Source organism: Epithele typhae, assembly GCF_022376455.1.
Source record: "Epithele typhae strain CBS 203.58 chromosome Unknown BXZ73scaffold_153, whole genome shotgun sequence".
NCBI classification, from domain to species: Eukaryota; Fungi; Basidiomycota; class Agaricomycetes; order Polyporales; family Epitheliaceae; genus Epithele; species Epithele typhae.
Genome location: NW_025954344.1, coordinates 11,332 through 31,941, shown reverse-complemented (window position 1 = coordinate 31,941; position 20,610 = coordinate 11,332). Strand labels below are relative to the sequence as shown.

The following is a 20,610-nucleotide window of genomic DNA, read 5'->3' as shown; positions in this document are numbered from 1 at the left end:
CGTCCTCTCTACCCGCGTGGGTAGAGCGTCAGGTGTGAGACATTATGAGAGTGAGATTATGAGGATGCTTCACTCGAAAATGAGGTGTTGTCATCGCTGAAAGGCAGGCACACGGAAGCACGAGCGGAGAAGCAGGCCAGTCAGGACGAGTTCAAATGGCCCATACCAGGCTACGTGCACTTTGCCACAACTCACTCTCCACCTGCTGACGACGAGACAGCTCCCACTGCTGGGCTCGATCAGGTACGTAAGTACTCATCCTCTTCCGTGACCCTCTGTCTCGCATCTCGAAGTCCACTCCTCACCGTTTGTTCCCCGACTTTCGCCTTCGCGTCCACGTTCTGACCCGTTCTCAAAGAACTTTTCCCCGCGCCTTTCAAGCCTCTTTCTGAAGAACTTTGTAGTGCAAAACCGTACCTCTGCTTTGTGAGCTTTGTGCTTATCTTTATATTCTCGTCACCCCGGCACCTCACCCCTCAAAGTTTCAAAATCGACTTTCAATATTCCAATACAGACGCCCTCCATGCACCGCTGCTAAGGCCGCATGGTTTATGGTCCTACTACAAGCCACTAGCCGAAACACTGGTGTGTTTTTGATTGAATGTCCCATCATGCTGACCTCGCATTATCCTCTCCTCCGCCTTGACGCCCTTCTAACGACTCAAACCATGTTATTAATACCCTTTTGCCTTCTCGAAGCCGTTCCTCCACCTCACCCGCGGTACATATGACAAGGTGCCAAAGGCCAGCGGCAAGGGCTTGCAGAACGCGGAAGGGCTCGCGGCGGCGTCTTTCTGGGAGGATTCCACGGCGCGTGTGGAGCTCAATGTGGGCGAGTTCGTGGCGCTGCTCGGTCGCCGGTGCAGGTGTATAAGTACGTCGAGGATGAAGGCGCGGACACCGTCACTGTCGTTCTCGACCACAAGAATCTATACCTCAGCCCTTACCACGACCTCCAGGTATGTTTACCCCCGGGGCCCTCTCTTGCGCATGCACCCCGTCCTCATCTCGACGATCGCATTCCTGCTTCTGCGGTCTGCTCTCGGGCGGCTCCATTCGTCTAGCGTACGGCGCACGCGTCATCAACGGAGTTCTGTGCGTGAGCTCAACTTCCTGGAGGCGCGTTCATCGGCTGCTCCGCCATCTTCGTCAACGTCGCCAAGATCAAAAGGCACCCAATCGGGCGGTCAACCGTGCGTCCAGTCCTCGAAACAACTTGAAATTGAACGCGCTGAGGGTTGACGCCGCCGACGTTTTGTAGCTGAACACGCACTCGGGCACGACAAGCTAAGCCTCGGGCTGCTGCCGTCAGCTCGTGTTTGCATTCGGCTTCAAAAGCACTTGGCAGAGGCGGACCCATTCGCGCTAGCTGGAACCGTGCCCCGACGAGGATCGTGTAGGCGAATGACCACCCGCTGTGCGGTTTCAATCCATCTGAACCGGGTGCGCAGCTCTCCTGACTGCAAGCCACACGACTCGAGGTGTTGTGGGCACGTCATTTGCGCGGCTTGAGAGCCCAACTTTTGCCCCAGATGTGGTTCTCTTTCCCTGAGCGTATGTTGCGTAGTTCACATGTGCGCTGTGTTAGTGACCAGGAGTTATGGTCTGCTATACTTGTGTAGATGTCCAATATATACGTTTTCCTCCTGCAAAGGACGGTGTGCCCGGGTACGACGACACCTGACCTCCGTATAAGCAGTCCTTAAAGGTCCGAGTGGTCCTCACAGTTTTGAAAGATGTCCAACCTGCAACGCTTAACTGTTAACAGCATCCTTAGCGCCCTGAGCGCACTGAATAAATGTCATTATTGGCTGTGCAGTTTCTTCTAATCAACCAGCCCGTACTCAACCGGACGAGCGCGGACGACGGTGCCGCTCACCTCCGTTTCGACCAGCACGGACCAACACGTCACCGCGACGTTTCGTCCTAGAGCTCGCTATGCTCACCTAGCAGCTGCGCACCCTCCGGGAAATTCGCGCGCGCACGCGCGCACCACCGTGTGCCTCCGAGGCGCGCGCGCGCCATGACGCCCTGCGTTCCGACGCCTCTCTGCCCCACGCTACAGCCCGGGTCCACGACCCCTGACGGTCGCCCGATGAGCCTGCGGCACACGCGGCATGAGCCCCTCTCACCGGGCAGACGTCGAAGGGCGCGAGGCGGCTCCGTGCTAGCCCAACCTTTCCGTGCTGCTGCCAGGTGAGCAGGCCTGGCTCCCTCGCGCTCGTCCCGTCTTGCTGACACCTTCCGTGCTGCTGCCAGACGCGAGTCGAGCATTTTTCGAACTATACAATCACTCTGTTCCCATCTGTCGAATCACCCATGCCCAATGAACAATCAGTCAGGGGACCGTCTACCTCTGCTGGAAAGGCTGCAACCTCGCCCAGGTCCTGCCTTACTGGAGATGAGGCTCAGCGAGCCCAAGCCCGAGTCCGTGAGTTCACTGAAGAGACGTTATCCAAATACCGGGACCACGCCTTCTCTCGAGACAAGGCTATCATCGCCTTCAGCCGTTTCTTCTGCCCTATCGCCGAACAACTCGGTCTTCTTGAAGGGGACATCGAGAATGCTCTTCAAGGATTCTCTAGGAGCCTCGACCTTGTTGACCAAGAGAAACGACTCGATGCAACGAGCAGCACAACTCGGGATTCCCGCTCCGGAGGACGCTTCCGAGCCGGTCGTCAACCTCCCTGCGGCGGAGATGATAACGACGAGTCGTCGAGCTCCGAGGAAGAGGAAGAGGATGGAGGACCACGGACCACACACGTCGCCTCACCGCACCCTCGCCGAAAGGCTTACATCTCCGCTGTGCGACCTGACGAGGACAACGCTGTCGGAACCCCTGAACCTGGATCAGGAGGACCATCTCGCAGAGCAAAGCGCGCACTTCGGTACCGCGACGGCGACTCCTCGTCCGATGAAGAGGAGCCGGATCGAAAGAAGTCGAAGCCTGTCGACAGATCGACCTTCGCCTGGGTCATCAACCCTCCGCTCACTGTCACCAAAGTGTCGCCCATCGTCAAACGTCTTGAGAAGCAGTACCGTATGTTCGCGCGAGACATCAAGACCACCCTCACAGACCTCCTTAACACTCCAGGGATCCCCGAGCTCCCCATCTCGGAATGGGAGAACATCCTTCGAGGCCGAACTGTCGACCTCGACCAGGTCTTCAGTGGACGATACTCAACATCACCCGATGAGAAGCAGAAACACAAGTTCTCCGAAGGCGTCGAGATCTCTCTGGGAACGTCTCGACCTTCCAAAACCGTCAAAGGCTGCGGAGACTGGCTCATCGCGTGGCAGGAAGCCAGTGCCGCCTACTCTGCCGTCCTTCCGGAACTCGCTCCTGTCTGCGCCGCCTATGGCAAGCACATCACCGGCCAGTTCGCCTCTCTTCACAGTTCCCTCAGCAATCGCGTCCTCGACTATGACCGCGCCGTGCGCAAGCGTGTCGCCCTCAATCGGCAGCTTCTGTTCTCAGACACCTATGAGTTCAACGACCTCCGCATCCAGTTCACGGATTCCGGAGGCGCGAACGTCCTGCAAACCGTGTTCTCCGGCTCAGGATCACGACGAAGCAGAGCAAACTCCAGCCGAGGAACCAACGAAGGCTCCGCCGGTAGTCGGGGCTCATCAGACGACATCTGTCGCCGTTTCAACAAGAATCTGTCTCACGAGTCCCCGTGCAAATACAAGCACGTCTGTTCCGCCTGCCGCGGCGCCCATACCAGGTCCCAATGCCCTTCGCAAGCGGCCTGATCGTCCGCAGACAGTCGCGGTCCCGCGCTACCTTCGTGGCATCGCGTGGGGCGACCGCGCGGCTCCAAGGCACCGTTTCTCCGACGTCTCTCTTACGCACCCTCCCCTTCCGTCCCCGCCAGTGTCCTACCTTGTTGATCCCATTGCCTCCGCGACCATCACTTCCCGTCCCGATTTATTCAAAATTGTAACCCCTATCAAAGTCGACCGCTTTGCCGAGCTTCTGTCCGACCATCCCAACCAACCTTTTGTGCGCTCAGTAATCAGAAGTCTCCGTTACGGCTTCTGGCCCTATACAGAAGAAAAACCACCGACCTATCCATCGACTTGGGATGCCGCTGGCTCACCACCTCGCGATGAGAAAGCCCAGGTTTTTCTCCGAGAGCAACGAGACGAAGAAGTCTTCGCAGACCGTTGGTCTCCTGCCTTCGGTCACGATCTTCTCCCTGGGATGGTTGCCATGCCCCTCTTCGCGATCCCAAAACCCAACTCCGACAAGTTCCGCCTAATCAATCACCTTTCGTATGGGAAATACTCCGTCAACTCACTCGTCCCTCCCGAGTCCATCAGAGGTACCGTCCTCGACGGTGTGCCTGCTCTCGGAGACTCCCTCCGGCAGGTAGCGGCTGACTTCCCTGACGTATCGTTACTGCTGTGGAAGTCAGATGTAGCGCACGCCTATCGCAACCTCCCCGTCGCCCCGCAGCAGCAGCTGCTACAGATCAACACTATCGACCACCTCCGGCATGTTGACCGCAACCTCCCGTTCGGTCACCGTGGCTCCCTGAAGTGTTGGCAGGCGTTCAACTCCCTCGTGATATGGATTGCTGAGAAGAAGCGGAGCGTACACCGCATATCGAACTATGTCGATGACAGCGCGTCTGGCTCCCCACAGGACGACCTCCAATGGTTTGAACCTTTTCAGCAGCACATCCCATCGCCTCTTGCTCGCCTCCTTTCACTCTACGATGAGCTCGGGATTCCTTACGACCGCCGGAAGCAGCTTTGGGGCCCACAGCTGCCATACATTGGTTTTCTCGTCGACGTCGACGATTTCTCTTTCACCTTTCCCGAAGACAGGAAATTGAACCTTATCACCGCCATCGAGAAGTTCGTTTCTTTCTCTTCGGACGCACACCGACGCCGCACTATCCACGACTTCCAAGCTCTTGCCGGGCACATCAGCTGGTCGCTCAATGTCTTCCCCCTCCTCCGCCCCTGTCTTGCCAATATCTACGACAAGATCTCTGGCAAATCGCAGCCTCACGCGAAAGCTTTCATTAACAACGGCATTGTGCGAGACCTCCAGTGGTTTCTTCGCCACATTCAAACTCTTCCTGGGATCCGCATTCTCGCGACTGAGGCCTGGACACCAGCTGACCTCGACGAGCTTTCCTCCGAAGACGAGCTTGTTATCACCGACGCCTCCGGAGCAGGCATGGGCATCTACTTCCCATGGCGGCATCTCGGCCTCGTCTCCCCCCTTCCCCCGCAGATCCCGCCGTCTCACAGTTTCGCCACCGAGTCCCTCACCATCTGCTCCGCAATTCACCGCCTCCCAAGATGGCGCGCCGCTGGCCGTTCTATCCGCCGTCTAGCCATCCTCACAGACAGTGCCAACTCGGTCTCCATGTTCACCACACTGTCCGCTTCACCGGACATGAACCCAATTCTCACCTCCGCTGTCGACATCTTGCTAGCCTGCAAGTGTTCCTACCGCATCGACCATATTCCGGGTGAGCACAACCCTGTTGCAGACGCCCTCTCTCGCGGCCAGCTGGCTCGGGCCTACGCCCTCGACCCCCACCTCGACATTGTCACATTTACACCCCCACGAGATGCGCTGGGGGGTTTCCGGTCATGACTCTGCAACCCCATCGTTCACGGCAACCCCTGCGGGAGCCGTGGACGATCGAGCGGCTATACAGTGAACGTGCCTTGGCATGTAGCAACGCTCTGGACTCCAGCACTCACTCGACATACTCCTCCCACCTCAACTCCTATCTGGCTTTTTGCGACGCTCACCAGTTCCCTTACACCCCCACTGTCGACTCCTTCTCCTTCTACATCGTCTACATGTCTTATCACATCGAACCCCGCTCTATCACCTCGTATCTATCCGGCATCTGCAGCCAACTTGAAACCTACTTCCCGAACGTTCGGCAGATACGACGCGAACCGCTCGTCACGCGCACGCTCCATGGCTGCATGCGTATGCGAAGCAAACCCATCCACCGCAAACCAGCCCTCGAGTGGACAGACCTGCAGCAAGCAATAACAATGCACCCCCCCAGCTCGTACGACGACCGCCTCTTTATGGCGCTCTTATTCACAGGGTTTCACTGCCTCCTGCGTCTCGGAGACATGGTCGCCCCGGACAAGCTAGAGCTACGTAGCCTGCGCAAGATCACACGTCGTAACTCCCTCTCCATGAGTGACGGGCCTAGCACCATCTCTTTTACCCTACCCACACACAAATCCGACCGCGCTTTTGAGGGCGATCACATCGTCCTCCGCAATCTCATCGCTCGCGGCCCTGACCCCGTGGCTATCGTCCTGACCTACCTCCAAGCCCGCGACATCCTCTTCCCGTTCCAAATCGAGCTCTGGCTTCGCGCGAACGGCTCTGTACCAACCCGAAGTTGGTTTTGTCACCGCTTACACTCGATCTTCCCCCGCGATGGCGTCTCTGGCCACTCTATGCGCGCCGGCGGAGCCACGGCCCTCGCGATCGCTGGTGTTCCCGGACCCATCATTCAGGGCCTCGGACGTTGGTCGTCAGACACATGGCAACGATACATCCGCAAGAACCCCGTCATCCTGCACACCCTCATGACCGTTGCGCATCCTCCGAGGGCCACCACCGAGACGGCAACTGTTCCACCCCTGTAACATCAAAAGGCGCACCTCAGTGCCACAGAACCTCTCTTTCCCTCCTTCCATCTTTCGAATCATTTTCTCCTTAGCCTTTACCCATCCGTCGGAAAACAAAATCCCATCTTCGCGTTCCGGGGCGCCAGAGCCGACGAGGCTGGGCGCCCGAGTCCCGCGCTATTTTTCCTTCCTTTTGCTCGTGTTCAAGTGTGCCACGTTCCGGTGGACCTCCTTCACCTCGCTCTCTTCAAGACATTCGAACAGACCTCGAGTCGCGCGGGCGATTCAATGTCATTATTGGCTGTGCAGTTTCTTCTAATCAACGAGATATGTACATACGACGGGATGGGTCAAGAAGTAAAGGAAAACAACAACAAGCCCATATGACGGCCATGGTGCTGTGAGATCACCAGAAGAGGTAGCCTACAGGGCGACATGATTTTGGGGAGCGGCATGAGGCAGTTGGCTACGGCGCACAAGGTCGGTCTAGTCGTGTCGTGCTCAACTTATCAGGGGAAACAGAAAAATGATCTTGGAGATGCTGTAGAGGAAAAGTGCATGGCAAGGGGCTGGGAGGGCGGCAAGGGCTGTAACAAAACGATCGTATCAAGTCTGAGAGGGTACCAATGCGTGAGCGAGAACGCCAAACACTGGAATGGGAATGAGATGGAATAGGACCGAGAGTGGGGACCGGGAGAGGAAGCCGGAACAGGAACAGGAACAGGAACAGGAACAGGAACAGGAACAGGAACAGGAACGGAGCTTGCGAGAATGGAGACTCGGGCAGGGGCTGGCACAGAACCTTGAGGACAGGCCAAGCTTGTTGTCACGGGCCATCTTGTGGTGAAGGGGAAGGTCTTCGACAACTGCGTGTGGGACTCAACAACGTACGAAAGGTGCTGGTTGAACAGCTCTACCACATGCATGTGCTTCTGCCCAGCAGTGAGCGCATGGCCAATTTCGTAGGCAATAAAGTCGCATGTCAACCGTGGCGAACATGTGTGATCAGGACAGGTGCGTGCCCCCCACAGCGTTGTTGAGGGTCCTGGCCAACGGGTCGGCCTTCTTGGTCTGCTGGCGAGTGCTGCGACGGACGCCATCAGGGATGACTGAAGTTGCGCTGGGGCTGGCCAGAGAGGGATGGCCAGCAGCAGTCTTAAGCTCTTTGCTGTTGCTGTGAAAACCGAATGAGTACACTCAATGAGATAGACTAGAATCAAATTCACAAACCTGTCTTCAGCCTGAACTTCGAATCCATACAGCACTACGGCGCCTGCCGTCACAGACGCGGCCGAAGCACGATCGGGTTCCGAGACGTAAGTTGACTGCGTAGTGAACGAGGCAATGGAGGAGGGCAGGGCATTGGGTTCGAACGTGTCCCGAAGTTGAGAATAGAATATTCCCCAATGTGTGGCAGGGGTGCTGTGCAGTGGTCCATCTGCCTGCTCATCGCTATCGTCGTCGGGGACGTTCAGGCCAAAGCTTTCCAGTGGTAGTGGCTGAGCCGATCCATCTGAAGGAAATGTGAAACGGTCATTGATGAAGTAAACTGGGAGAGAGCTGCTGTCAAACCTTGTAGCATTGCAACATCCCCGCTGTCCGCAAAGTCGTCTTGGACGCGATCGAATGCAGTTTCTCCATCGCAAGCAATGTCGAGAGCGACCTCATTGGCCGCGCTCACATGCATGTTGTCAAACTGGGAAAACAGCCCATCGCCAGGACCATGGCTTTGATCTTGCAACGTCAGCTCTTCAGGTCGTGAGATTGAGGGGCCTGAAAAAGTGTGAGTAATAAAAACTAAAACAAAGCAGCAAACAAGCATACGGGTATGCGGTACGTGTTGAGCAGCGCTGTTGGCGTATCTTAGCAAAAGCTTCTGGCGAGCCTGAGCCATCGTCGTCGGGCCAGATTTGAATGCTCCCCACAATCTATCAGGGGAACTGCGAGTTCCTATGGTCGCAGAAGCGAGCTCGTCTTCCTCTTCGACGGCAAACAACTTGAATGGCGGCGTCGTCTGCGGACTGGGAAGAGTGGGGTCGGAGGACGAGGGACGGAGAGGGGACGAAGGAGTAAAAGAGGAGTTTCTGGGTGTGAAAGGATCGTCGCTGGGAAGCTCCGTAGGAGGTGGGGCGACCAATCGAGAGTTGGCAGCAGCGGCCTCAAGCTTCATGGACGCACGCACTGCCGCTGTGACCAATGTCATCAGAGAGCTGAAAGCAAGAGTGAACAGAGTGGAAGGCGCACCATAGGGGATAGACAAAGCAGCGTCAGAAAGAGCTTCAGACGTGCTGCGAAGGACCGCAGAAACTCATTGGGGGAAAGGTCCGGGAAAGCAGGATGAGAGAGAGCTATGGCTACCGCAGAAATTCCACTGGCGATGGCGTCGATTGAAAGGACAATGGAGTTGGCGGAAAGGGAAAGAAGCCGGGATGACATGGAAAGACCCCGGATGGCATCAGTGGCACCCAAAACCCAGCCATTCTGAGGGGGGGCGGTGGCGCCGGCACCGCCGTCGTGGCAACTGGGGGCCACGTCCACAGAAACCAGTGCTGCAACAGTGGCAGCGTGGCATGGGGCGGACGGGGGGGTGGGGACAGCAGGGGGCTGAGGAGCGGCAACAACGGGGTCGGCAACGGCACTGGCGGGGGCGGGGGCGGGGGCGGGGGCAGAGGCAGGCGAGGGTGATGCAAGAGGGGGGTTGTCGGAGGGTTTTTTCCGCGCACGGCGAGCCTTGGGCTTGCAAGGGGCGGCGTCGACGCCAACGCCGGCTGCAGAGACAGCAGCACGGGCGCGAGCGGGCACAGGCGCGGGGGCGAGGATAGCAGGCGCGGGGACAGCAGCGAGCGTGGGGACAGCAGCGGGCGTGGGCGCAGGGGCAGGGACAGCAGCGGGTATGGGTATGGGTGCTGGTGCGGTTGCGGGTATGGAGGTGGGATCGTCTTCAAGACGGGCACGACTCCGGGTTTGTCGAGAGTTGGACGATGGTGGCGGGGGCTGGGCTTGGGGACCACGGCGACGAGCCATGATGGTGGGTGGGGTCGTTTGAAAAAAGCAGGCGAAGATTCCGAGCAGAGGGAGGGTGGAGGATGGAGTCTCTCAGCACATCTACTTATACAAAATCAATGGCAAGACGTACCTCAGCTTGAAGGTGAGCTCTGCATACTCGTCGAGGCAGACACAGGACCCCGGAGAGTCGTAGAGAAAGGCGGGTGGTTCAAGAGCATGTGTGACCGCACGAGTCGCCACACTCTCGTAGCCCGTCTCCACGGGCGGAGCACGAGCGACGGCGCTCTTGTGTCAATTTGACTTGCTCGCCAGGTCGCTCGCGCCCGAATGTAGCCGTTTTTGTGAATTGTTGCAACGTCGCCGTTCGTCGGGACTAAAAAATTTGCAATCCAAAGCGCCCTCAATACAGCGGGGAGCGTCCGACCGAAAACGCTGTGCAGGCGCGCCGTCTGTCGCAACTTTGGGAAGTCCGGTGTCTTCAGCTGCAGGCGGCAGAGGGGGGCCTCAGTAGCTCAAAGTTCGTGGCCGCCACTCGGCAGACCGGCCCAGGGACGTCGTGTCATCGCCCTGAGGACTGCAGGACAGGCAGAGACATTTATCCCTGCGGCACGCAAAGGGGCGGAACGGAAGAAGGGAAGGCAGTAAGGCGCTAGCAACAGTTAGCGCGAATGAATCCCGTACTCACCAGCTTGCGATCGCCCTGCATGCGAGTCTGCGAAGGTAGGCGCAGTGATGCGAAAATTCCAGCATCACGCGCTCCGTTCGTCGTGTTCTGTGAAGGCCGTGGCATCAGCCCAAATCGCCTCGGGGTCAGGGCCGGGAAACCTACGGGCATGAGGCGCACTTGTACTGGCGTTGAGGTAGGGGGTTCGGCTTTCACAAACAGGCGATATCGGACGACGCCGTCTTCAAGGCCAATCGTTGGAACACGAGGGACACGGAGTGCATCATCCATGCTGAGTACGCGTTCGCGGAGCTTCAGCCCTGAACGTAAGGTCCGAGCGCGCATTGTGGGTATGGTGGCGGTAAGGGAGAAGGGACTTGGAAGGCGCCGGCGTGGAGAATGATGGGGCCGCGGAGCTTGCTTGTGGTTCTTGTGGCTTGCGCTTCTTACGGGGCTGCCGTGACCTTGGGCGCCATGATCGAAGCCGCAGACGCGGTCGAGCGTTCCGTGCGGGCCTTCAAAGCGACAGGTCGTCGCACGAGGACGCCGACCAACTCTTGCAGCACATAGGGACGGCGCATCGAAGAGCTGGCGGCCGGGTACCCGAAGCCGGCGCAATGCAGGACGGCGCTGGCGATGCCCACGCGAGCCACCATGGTCGCTTCGTCCTTCGGCTGAACGCCGATATGTCGAGAGGAGATTCCTCCTTGCGGATCGGCATGGGAATCGCAGGGGGATGGTGACTAGAGATGTCCATTGTCAACTGTAGGTCGCACGCACGTATAGAAACAGCTACACACCGGAGGAGCCGGTCGCTGATATGTAACGTCCTTACTCGAGGTCTCCAGCCGGGTCGGCGCTGTCTGGAATGCGCCATACTTTGAGTACCCATCCATGAACAAACCTTGGCGGTACTTACCGACGTGCTTCACGCGTACCTCCGAGAAGGCGTATTGCCTGTTCTTCCGCACGCAACACAGGAATATCCCACGGCAAGAACACGCGGTCGTCATGGCGCAGCTTCTGGCAAAGCTCGCACTAGACCTACAGGAAGTTGAGTAGCCTGGGTGTGCGCACGCCGCAAACGCATCGAGCGCGGTCGAGCCGGTCCTCGTCCAGGTTCCAGGCGAATACGAACTTGAGACGCCGGTGCTCCTTCGTCCACGCCGGCGTGGGCTGGCCCGTGAGCACGCGATGGAGGGTCTTGGGTAGGCAGGAGCAGAACCAGGAGGGCTTCTTGCGAATCGTCCCGTTCCAGCGATGGCGGTCATAGAACGGGCATGAGCCGCCGTTCGCTGCCCACGCGCCTCGGGACCGCGAGAGGCAGCGGTTGCACTGGACTCCGTCCGTCGTCCGACGACTGATTGGGGCCGTGTGGGCGCAGATGCAGGTGATTGAACGGCCGAGGTTCGGCGGCAACGTCGTCCTCGGGCGGGTCGACTCGACAACGTTGTCCTGCGGAGTACGACGTTCTCCAACTCGACAGCCTTGCTGGGAGGAATCAACGCCCGGATGCTTGACCTCAGCGAGGGTAACGTAGAGGTCATCGAGGGTGCGCTCCTGTCAGAGCAGCGGTTCATCCGCGGGTTCGTCCGTGGTTGCGCTTGACGACCAGCGGGACTTGAGGCCTGATTCACCGCATCCAACCAGCTGCTTGCTTTGCAGATGATCTTTGAGTCATCTGCCGAAGCCTTTCCCTGTCAACCTGGAGAGCGACGAATCGTCCCCAAACGACTCATCACTCGGCCTTGACACGAACTACGTCAGCAACGCGACCATCACCGAGAAAGAAAGAAACTAAACGCACGGGGACGACGGTACCGTGGGCGTATGGATGGAGAAGACCCGGTGTCGTTTGTGCCAACGATATCCTCAACGCGTCTGATGGTACGTGGACGAGTACGGGCCAAGTTGGGGCGGATGGCTAAAGCCTAGATTGACGTCAGCGCCCGCCGGTCAAGGATTCAAAAGACGACGCACCTGGTTGCCGTCCGCGTCTCGTCATCGGCCCTCTTCCGCCGCGTTCTGCCATCTCCATATTGCCGTCTTGTCGTGGCCCTGGTCCGGGATCTCGTTCACGAGGTTTCAGGTGGTGGCCGAGCCTCCATACCGTCTGCCCTCCGAGTCCCGGTGGGAGGTCAGAACAGAACGCAAAGCGTCTGCCGTCGGTCCCGGGGCGTCGTCCGATGGTATTGCATGCCCGGTCGCGCGAGGTGGAAGGATGCGGATGGCGCGCGACGCGCGGAGAAGGCCATGTGGGATGAAGGAGGTACTCACGCAGCCGCGTCTGGCGGCACATGCGCGAGTTGAGGGCGAGTCAGGGTGGACGACTAGAGCCTGGATGGACGTCAGCGCTCGCCGGTCAAGGATTCAAAAGACGACGCACCTGGTTGCCGTCCGCGTCTCGTCATCGGCCCTCTTCCGCCGCGTTCTGCCGTCTCCATATTGCCGTCTTGTCGTGGCCCTGGTCCGGGATCTCGTTCACGAGGTTTCAGGTGGTGGCCGAGCCTCCATACCGTCTGCCCTCCGAGTCCCGGTGGGAGGTCAGAACAGAACGCAAAGCGTCTGCCGTCGGTCCCGGGGCGTCGTCCGATGGTATTGCATGCCCGGTCGCGCGAGGTGGAAGGATGCGGATGGTGCGCGACGCGCGGAGAAGGCCATGATGGTGGGATGAAGGAGGTATGCGCTCCGCCGCCACCGTCTCATCCCGCGAGCGCCTCAGAAGCGCGCGTTGTGGTCGTCCCGCGGCACAAGTCTTCGCTGCCGCGGACGAGTGTCTCCCAATCCTGTCCTCGACCGCTCTTGGTGCCGTTCCTCCGTTGCTCTCCGTTTCCTGTCACATGCTCTGTCAATCCCATGGCGTGTAATCTTCTAGATTTTCTTCTCATTGGAACTTGTATTTTAGGCACAACAACACACAGGATGGCCGTCATAAGGGTCGTGCGCGGTGATAAGAAAGCCCGAGACAGAACGAGCTTGTCGCCATGCCCAACGACGGTCCACCCACCAACCGTGCTTCCGCCTGGCCATCCTGTGCGTCCTCCTCGTTTTTCGGTGTAATATCTTGCCTGATGTGTCCTGCTCCTCAGCGGTGCAGGAATAGCAGGCCTCAGACTCGCGATTGCTTTCGGGCGGTGCGAGCATCCGGCGTCGCCCCTTGAGATCGACATGTACGGGTCCGGACCCGAGATCACCACCCTTGGCGTGGGCATATCCTTCTGGCCCTGGACATGGGAGATCATGCTCAGGCTGGGACTACACGACGAGCTCATGCAGGAAGCGGTGAAAAGCAAAGGGCACATGAAGGATCAAGGTGAAGGGAGCAAACATCAAGCAGGTGGGGATGATTGAGACTGCGAGGAGGCGTGGAGTGAGTCCACGGTACATATACTGTAGAAGATACTGAGATCCGCCCCAGTGCCTGCCTTCGTGTTCCGCAAGTCGGACTGGCCACGCGAGGGCTTCGAGTTCGGGCGCGCCAGAGTCTGGCCAGGTTGGTTTCCCTCCTCTGTCGCTTGCACTCTTCCACGCTCACGCTCGTGCGCACACAATGCACCGCGCCGACATGGTCCGCGTCCTCGTTCGCCACCTCCCCGCGCGCTGCACCATCCACGGCTTCAAGCGCCTCATCTCTTACGACCCTCCCTCGCGCTCCTCCCCAAACGACGCACACACGTTGCACTTTGCCGACGGCACCCACGCGACAGCCGATGTCCTCCTCGGTGCGGATGGGATCAAGTCCGGGGTGCGCTGCGCGATGTATGCACACAAGCACGCGCGGGAGTGCGACAACGGGGACAGCACGCCCGTCGCGTACCGATACTTGATCCCGACGGAGCGGCTGCGTGAGGTTAATCCCGCACACCATGCGCTACATGTGATGGCGCCGATGAGCGTGAGTGCTTTTCTGACTGGAATCGTCTCGTTTGAGGCTGACGCGCTGTACGTAGTGCTCTGGCAAAGGGAAGGTGCGCGCGCTCGCACATTTACTGGGAAGATTCGCAAGGGTTGACTGATTCCGCGTGACAGCATATCATCACGTACCCGATCTCGCACGGGTAATGTCTGAACTGGATGATACCGGATTCGTGACGCGGCCCGGGCAAGAGGGTACCGAGTACCCGCACAAGTGGGTGCTCGACGCGAACTGGGACGGCGTCGTGCGCAAGTTCGCGGCCCGGGAGCCCGAGGTCGACCAAATGATCGCCCTGCGTCTCCCTCTCTTTGCGCATTCCGCGCCCATAGCGGATGCGCACGACCACTCACCCAGTCGCGCTCTCGTAGGTGCACGCAATGACGACCCACTTCGGTGCAGGTGGAGGCCGAGCGATCGAGGTCCGTGCGCTCCCACCCTCCCCTACCTTCGCCGTGCTGAGCGCCGTGTGCAAGCAGGATACGTACTTCCGACACCCTCCTCACCGACCCACTCACCGACCCGCCGCGCCTCCTGCGCGTGCTGGAGATCTACCAGGCCGTCCGGCTCCCCTTCGCACGCGCCATCGTCCAGAACGCTCGCAGGGTCGGGCTCATGTATCAGTTCAACTCGCCCGGGCTGTACGCCGCCGACCCCGCACACGGCGAGCTGACCGTGGTAGGTGTGCGCTTGGAGGACGGTGATGGCTGTGAGATGGCTGTGTACTGGGACATGTTGCTGAGTCTTGAAGTACTTAAGGTGTTACCAAATTGCACTGGCTGCTGATACTTACGCCACAACATGAGGCTCAATCAGAGTATTCAAGGGTGCACGCAATGTATTTAAGCTCATTTACATCACGTTCGTAGAAACAGAGCTAGTTATAGTCATATGGAGTGGGGGTTTGTGTATAAAACAGGCGGTGTAGGTAAGAAAGCGAGACCCAATAAGTGTTTGTGCGAGCCTGTATGCAGAGGTGTGGTGGCGCCTGGTTCTTTTACGGCGCACGCACCACGCAAAACACATGAGTCGTGAGTGATGTGCTCAACAGGGCTGGAGAGACTCAGGAGCGTGAGCGTGAGACAACATGCGACCGCGTCACCATTGGCACATGGGATGTGTTTGCCTCCGCCTTGTGCGCGCGTGCACAGCGGCGTGTGCATGGGCCGCTGAACTGCTTGTGAAAGGGGCACACTACAAGTTCGTCCTGGTGGACGCGGCGGGGCACCCCTGTAGGGGTGGAGCGCACACCGTTGCGACGACGTCGGACGACGACGTCAGGGAGGATTGGCACTACGACGCCTGCGGTGCGCAGCTTCTCAGCAGCACGTGCCCATGGAGCACAGGTGATTTCCCTGGTGCATCCGTTGCGATAGCCTATCGGCAGCTACGGATGCATCTGGACGGATCTGGCGATCCGTGATGCGCGCCCGTGGAGGCGCGCCTCGTTGGGCGGCAAGGACGCGTGGCGCGCATCGACGCGTGGCTGTGATGCACACCACGCGTCCCTCCCGCCGTCCTTGCTCTCCTCCTCCCCTACCCCGCCTCCTCTTCCTCCTCCTGCTCCGCCCCCACCACCGTCCAGGCAGACGATAGCGACTATACAGTCGTCCTTCGTCTGCTATTGGACTCCGCTGTCACCTGGTGACACCGTTCAACCCCGCCCCCCTCCTCCTCCCTCGACCTCAACCTCGACCTCCATGCCGTCCTTCGCCCACCTTGCCGACTGCATCCACACCGCACGAGGATGTCCATCCGGACGTCCTCAGCATGGAAATTAGAATTAGGGGGCCGCGGCGACGTACCGCGGCCCTCATTTTGGTGAGTCCCCCACTCCGCTCTCCTGCACTCCCAATGCCCACCCCTCCTCTCCAGCTTCGCCCATCCGGCCTGCCGCCGGCCTTGACCCCCGCGTCCACCTCACCACTGCCTTCCTCCCCGTTGCCCACCCCCGCGCTGCTTTCCGCCCGCCTTCGCGCTGCCCGCCTGCACCTGCAAACCTGCCTGCGCCCACACACCCTCCTCCGCCTCCCTCACCTCCATGTCGCCCTCCTCCTCCTCGTCCTGCTGCGTCTCGCCCGCCTCCACGCGGCCCACCTCCTCCACGCGCGTCGCCCACCTGCGCGTCATCAACCTCCTCCATGTCGCCCGCGTCCGCGTCCGTGCCACCTCCCGCCGCCCACATCTACGCACGTCGCTAGACTCCCCCTCCTCCGCTTCGTCCCGGCCCCCCGCCTCCGTCTCCGTCCTCGTCCTCGTCCTCGTCCGTGTCCCCCCCCTCCGCGTTGCCCACCTCCTCCGCCTCGTCTGCCTCCGCATCGTTCGCTTCCGCGCGCGCTGCCCACCTCATGGCCCGCCTCTGCCCGCCTCGCTCACCTCTTCCTCGCACTCCTCCGCGCGTGCTGCCCTCCTCTGCCTCCGCCTCCTCCCGCGAGCCCTCCGCGTCACCCTCCTCCACGCACCTCCTCCGCCCGCGCGGCCCTTCTCCGCTCTCATCGCCCGCCCTCGCTGCTCTGCGCCTCCTCCCTCCTCGCATCTCGCACCCCCGCCCGCGTCGCCCACCACCTGCTCCGCCTCGTCCGGGCCCTCCACGTCCCCCCGCGAGCCCTCCCCGTCGCCTTCACGTCCCTCACCTCCGCCTCGCTTGCCTTTGTGTCGCCCGCCTCCGCGTCTCCCGCATTCACATCGTCCACGTCGCCCTCCTCCTCCTCCGCCTTGTCCCAACCCTCTGTCTCATCCCTGCCTCTGCCTCCGCGTTGTCGCGGGGCGTGGTATTACATACTAGCGCACCTATGTAGTAGCTTACTAACAAATATATTTTTATCACTAATCATATGCAAGATGTGGTGTGAAAAAAAGAGGGAGGCAAGCTCACTGTCGGAGACAGCGAGCTCAGGTGGCAGCGCCTGAGACGCTGGTGTCCGGACATCTCGGGACAGCGTCGGTGCGCGAGCGCGCTTGGGGAAGGCGGTGTCGAGCGCGACCGGGCCGGCCGGCACCAGATACATCCGCACCTGCTGGTAGGCTGTCACAACGGATGCACCTGGCGAATCACCACTGTAGGCCCATGCGCGCGTCCTGATGGTGTCCCGTGCGCGGGCGAGGTCGTCGTCGTCGTTCAGGTTGAGGACAATCTAACCCATGGTCAGTGCATAGTGGTAAGTGCGTACGGTGAGATGCTTACAAGAGGCATTGCATACATCAAGATGTTTGACATTCGGCGAATGACAGGCATGCAATCGGCGTCTTGAGGAATGTCGTTGAGCTCGCCAATGAAGAGATGGAGGAAGGTGTCGAAGGGAAGAAGAAGGTCCTGGGGATTCATAGCCGCGGTGTACAGCGTGAAGGCATCGATGATGCGGATGAATTCGTTGGCGGACCTCTGGCTTAAGCCACATATCACTGCGCGCCCTCGAGTGGGTGAATTTCACCCACACAGTCACCATGCACGTCTGAGTATTTAATCCTAGCGTTAACGCTCAAAAGACCCAACTTTGGTACCCGTTTGATGGCGGGTAATGTCTCGAATGATAGGTGATTTACATGCTCACTTTGAGCCATATTTTGCTCGATTCAACAACGAAGCTGGTGACCTAAATACAAGGAAATAGACACTTAGAGTGTCATCTTTCACCACTTCTGAGATGTTCGGATTCTGGGGGGGTTTCACTGCTGAAGTGGGTGATTTTGATGAATTTGAATCAACATCTTATGTCGCTCTTAGATCCATGTTTTCTCGGAAATTCTCACATCACACAGGCGTTATTTATACCCATTGAACATCAGAAATAGCTATGGTAGCGGCTAAATCACAAAAGAGGTGCAGACACGGAGAACAACGGTCTATACAGCTCGATGCAATACTAGCGCAAACGTAGCACATATCCAGTGCGCGCAACCGTGGCGCATGGCATCCGGGGAGTCGAAGAAACGCACCCTTCCAGCTCACATGACGACGTCCTGATCACGACGTCCTCGTTTTTCTCGAGAGTGGGCCAGTGCGGCGCTGACCCAGCTATTCTCGTAGCAACGCAGAACGGGTTTCACCGTAAGAGCCTGCAAGGACACAGTACTGATCAAAATGTACCCTACAGATTATAAACTGCGTGGCACACCTACCGCATGGAAGATCATGCACAGCTTCTCCCAGTCCCAGCGATGAAAGTCGTTGGTCCGTCGAGAGGCCGCGCTCGGATGACGAGCATATGGCAATGCACTGATAACGGTGTTATTGGGCAAAACAGAGAAGGTAAGAGGCTAATAATACATCGCGCATGAAAGGCTAACACGTACCATGGCAATACGGCGCGATACTCGGGCTTAGGCACGACACGCACCTCCCTGAAGGTCGACCGGCGCACTCCAGCAGGGCGAGGGGTCGCGTCGCGAATCGCCGTCACCCAGGACTTACCCTCTCGCCGCACGACCAAAGTCGGACGCCTTCGCCGCCGCCGAGGAGGCGACCGCGAACGAGGAGTTGAAGGCTGGCGCGCGCACCACCGCGCCCGCGGTCACCACCAGCGGCTCGGACGCGACAGAGATCCTGGCACGACGTCTCCCCTCCGCTACACCGTCCCCATCGCCAAGGGCGAGACCAGCGGCGGCACTGGCTGCTCGAAGACATCTCGGGCTACGTCCGCCCTGGGCGGCTGACCGCGCTTATGGGTGAGTCCAGCGCAGGCAAGACGACGCTTCTTAACGTCCTTACGACACAAGCGGCAGCGTCGTTTCGGGGGACCGTTCGATGAACTGCCACCAGCTCGCGCGTCGCGGGATACTGACAACGGATGGACACGCACCTGCATACGTACCCGAGGGACTAGGTACCCTTACCCGCCAACCGGTGCGGGTCACCCGCGCCTGTGGTGATCCCTAGTAGTCGGCCGCCTCTGGCTCGTATTGCCGGAGCTAGATAGCATCCTCTTTGGAGTATTGAAAGTCGGGGACCGTGCACACGGGCCGGGCGAAGGACATGATCGTGAGCGCGGGGGGTGGGCATTAGGACAAGCGGGTTCTTTGGAAGGCCGAGGATTTGGAGGGTTGGTGGTAGAAGGAAGCGAGAGTAGATCACAAGCTCGAGGCGGCGTAAGACGAAGCTAGGGAGCGCAGCAGAGGAAGGGCATGGCAAGGGTGGTGGTCGAGAAGAACGGTGGTGCGCGACGGCGTTGCCCACTGTGCGGCGGTGAGCAGCGGTTTCTATGGTGAGCCCACGTAAACACTAGCGCCTAAGGTTCGGCACAGCGCACGGCGTACAGCGATGTTCCGCAGGCGCTCTCCTGGTTCACCAGAAAGAATGTGGTGATTGAAATAAAGAGGAAATGCACACTTTGTATGGTGATCCACGGTGTGGGGGAAATCACCACCGAGATCACCAATCACCAACTTGTCACTGCTTTCGATAGTGAATCGGATATCTCCCCTCCGTTGTGGGTGAGTTTCACCTCCCTGTGGGCGCACAGTGATAAGACGAGGTTGGTGTGCTCGCCCTCGGAAATCGCACGGTATCTCCAATGCATGGGCCAATCGGACGGAGTGACGTTGCGTGCGTCGTCTGTGCAGGGAAATGCCACCTAGAGAGAATCAGCACAGTGGCGGGGGCCTGCGTCGCTCCAGAGGATGATTACTTACACTATAGCCGCCCTGGAGAACAACATACATCCACGAGACATCGCGAACATCGTATGGGTGTGGCATGACCCAGCCGGGTTCGCCGGGAGTGTCGGCGGGGGAGAGGTTGGGTGCAGCGAAAGCCGCGCGGATGTGGACGAAGGCTTGGTTTTCGCGGAGTGGCAAGCTGGATTCAATTTTGTCCGGGATGTGGGCCTCGACGCAGCAGGCTGGCCGCCTGATGAGGGCCAAGGTGTCGGGTTGACCATCGGGCCAGCCGTTGGTTTGCATGGTAGGAGGGAGAGGGAGAATGCGTGAGCACTGCAGGCGTCGTGGGCAAGAAGCTGGGGGGGAGAACTGGGAGCCGGGCTCGGTGCGAGCGTTGATTTATATGACAGGCCATTGCGTTCGTGCCGGCGGCGGGGCGGCATCAGTACCTCTGAAACTCTCTGATCTTACTTGAGAAGTTTCAGACAGGTGAGAGGTGACCAGAAATCTGAGACAAATCTCAGAGATTTTAGATGACCGGAATTGACCGCACGCACGCGCCGAGCGAGATGCCCGGGCCTCCTCCAGACGCGGGCGACGACGACCCGCCGTCGTCGCGCGTGGCAGGGCCCGTCGAAGACACATTGCACGATCCCGGGCCTAACGGCTTCGTCCAGATCCCAGTCTTCTGAGTGCGCAGGACACTGGAGATCTTGGCGTGCGCGACCTCCTCAACAGGAATCAGATTATCGCCGACAGAGCATTCGGGCGCATGCGAGTGTAGCATGCATCCTCTCGCAGT

At 59.3% G+C, this 20,610-nt stretch overlaps 8 protein-coding genes across 8 annotated transcripts; 6 read left to right on the top strand and 2 right to left on the bottom strand.

Moving 5' to 3' along the window:
- Positions 1-2,817: 2,817 nt before the first annotated feature.
- Positions 2,818-3,750, top strand: BXZ73DRAFT_6978 (uncharacterized protein; the record flags this gene model as incomplete). Its single annotated transcript, XM_048021779.1, has 1 exon — positions 2,818-3,750. A coding segment is annotated over one exon (933 nt), but the record flags the coding sequence as incomplete, so codon positions are not given.
- Positions 3,751-3,838: 88 nt separating this feature from the next.
- On the top strand, positions 3,839-5,161 carry BXZ73DRAFT_2249 (uncharacterized protein; the record flags this gene model as incomplete). Its single annotated transcript, XM_048017652.1, has 1 exon — positions 3,839-5,161. A coding segment is annotated over one exon (1,323 nt), but the record flags the coding sequence as incomplete, so codon positions are not given.
- A 33-nt stretch (positions 5,162-5,194) lies between these two features.
- BXZ73DRAFT_57398 (uncharacterized protein) lies at positions 5,195-5,620 on the top strand (the record flags this gene model as incomplete). The annotated part of the gene is made up of 1 exon (XM_048021574.1): positions 5,195-5,620. The coding sequence occupies one exon, from the start codon at positions 5,195-5,197 to the stop codon at positions 5,618-5,620; it is 426 nt and encodes a 141-aa protein (XP_047871220.1).
- A 158-nt stretch (positions 5,621-5,778) lies between these two features.
- On the top strand, positions 5,779-6,516 carry BXZ73DRAFT_10563 (uncharacterized protein; the record flags this gene model as incomplete). Its single annotated transcript, XM_048016333.1, has 1 exon — positions 5,779-6,516. A coding segment is annotated over one exon (738 nt), but the record flags the coding sequence as incomplete, so codon positions are not given.
- Positions 6,517-7,635: 1,119 nt separating this feature from the next.
- On the bottom strand, positions 7,636-9,654 carry BXZ73DRAFT_108301 (uncharacterized protein; the record flags this gene model as incomplete). The annotated part of the gene is made up of 6 exons (XM_048017123.1): positions 7,636-7,804; positions 7,861-8,143; positions 8,203-8,403; positions 8,455-8,817; positions 8,875-8,918; positions 9,212-9,654. The coding sequence occupies 6 exons, from the start codon at positions 9,652-9,654 to the stop codon at positions 7,636-7,638; spliced, it is 1,503 nt and encodes a 500-aa protein (XP_047871218.1).
- Positions 9,655-13,284: 3,630 nt separating this feature from the next.
- BXZ73DRAFT_108300 (uncharacterized protein) lies at positions 13,285-13,651 on the top strand (the record flags this gene model as incomplete). Its single annotated transcript, XM_048017122.1, has 2 exons — positions 13,285-13,333; positions 13,407-13,651. 2 exons carry the CDS (start codon positions 13,285-13,287, stop codon positions 13,649-13,651), a joined length of 294 nt encoding a protein of 97 aa, XP_047871217.1.
- Positions 13,652-13,850: 199 nt separating this feature from the next.
- BXZ73DRAFT_108299 (uncharacterized protein) lies at positions 13,851-15,094 on the top strand (the record flags this gene model as incomplete). The annotated part of the gene is made up of 6 exons (XM_048017121.1): positions 13,851-14,199; positions 14,251-14,268; positions 14,330-14,580; positions 14,616-14,635; positions 14,693-14,891; positions 15,083-15,094. The coding sequence occupies 6 exons, from the start codon at positions 13,851-13,853 to the stop codon at positions 15,092-15,094; spliced, it is 849 nt and encodes a 282-aa protein (XP_047871216.1).
- Positions 15,095-15,867: 773 nt separating this feature from the next.
- BXZ73DRAFT_83016 (uncharacterized protein) lies at positions 15,868-20,111 on the bottom strand (the record flags this gene model as incomplete). The annotated part of the gene is made up of 13 exons (XM_048023839.1): positions 15,868-15,939; positions 16,019-16,191; positions 16,232-16,332; positions 16,776-16,962; positions 17,004-17,018; positions 17,089-17,347; positions 17,398-17,599; positions 17,765-17,806; positions 18,150-18,228; positions 18,329-18,429; positions 18,625-18,823; positions 19,013-19,073; positions 19,842-20,111. 13 exons carry the CDS (start codon positions 20,109-20,111, stop codon positions 15,868-15,870), a joined length of 1,761 nt encoding a protein of 586 aa, XP_047871215.1.
- Between the last annotated feature and the right edge of the window lie 499 nt (positions 20,112-20,610).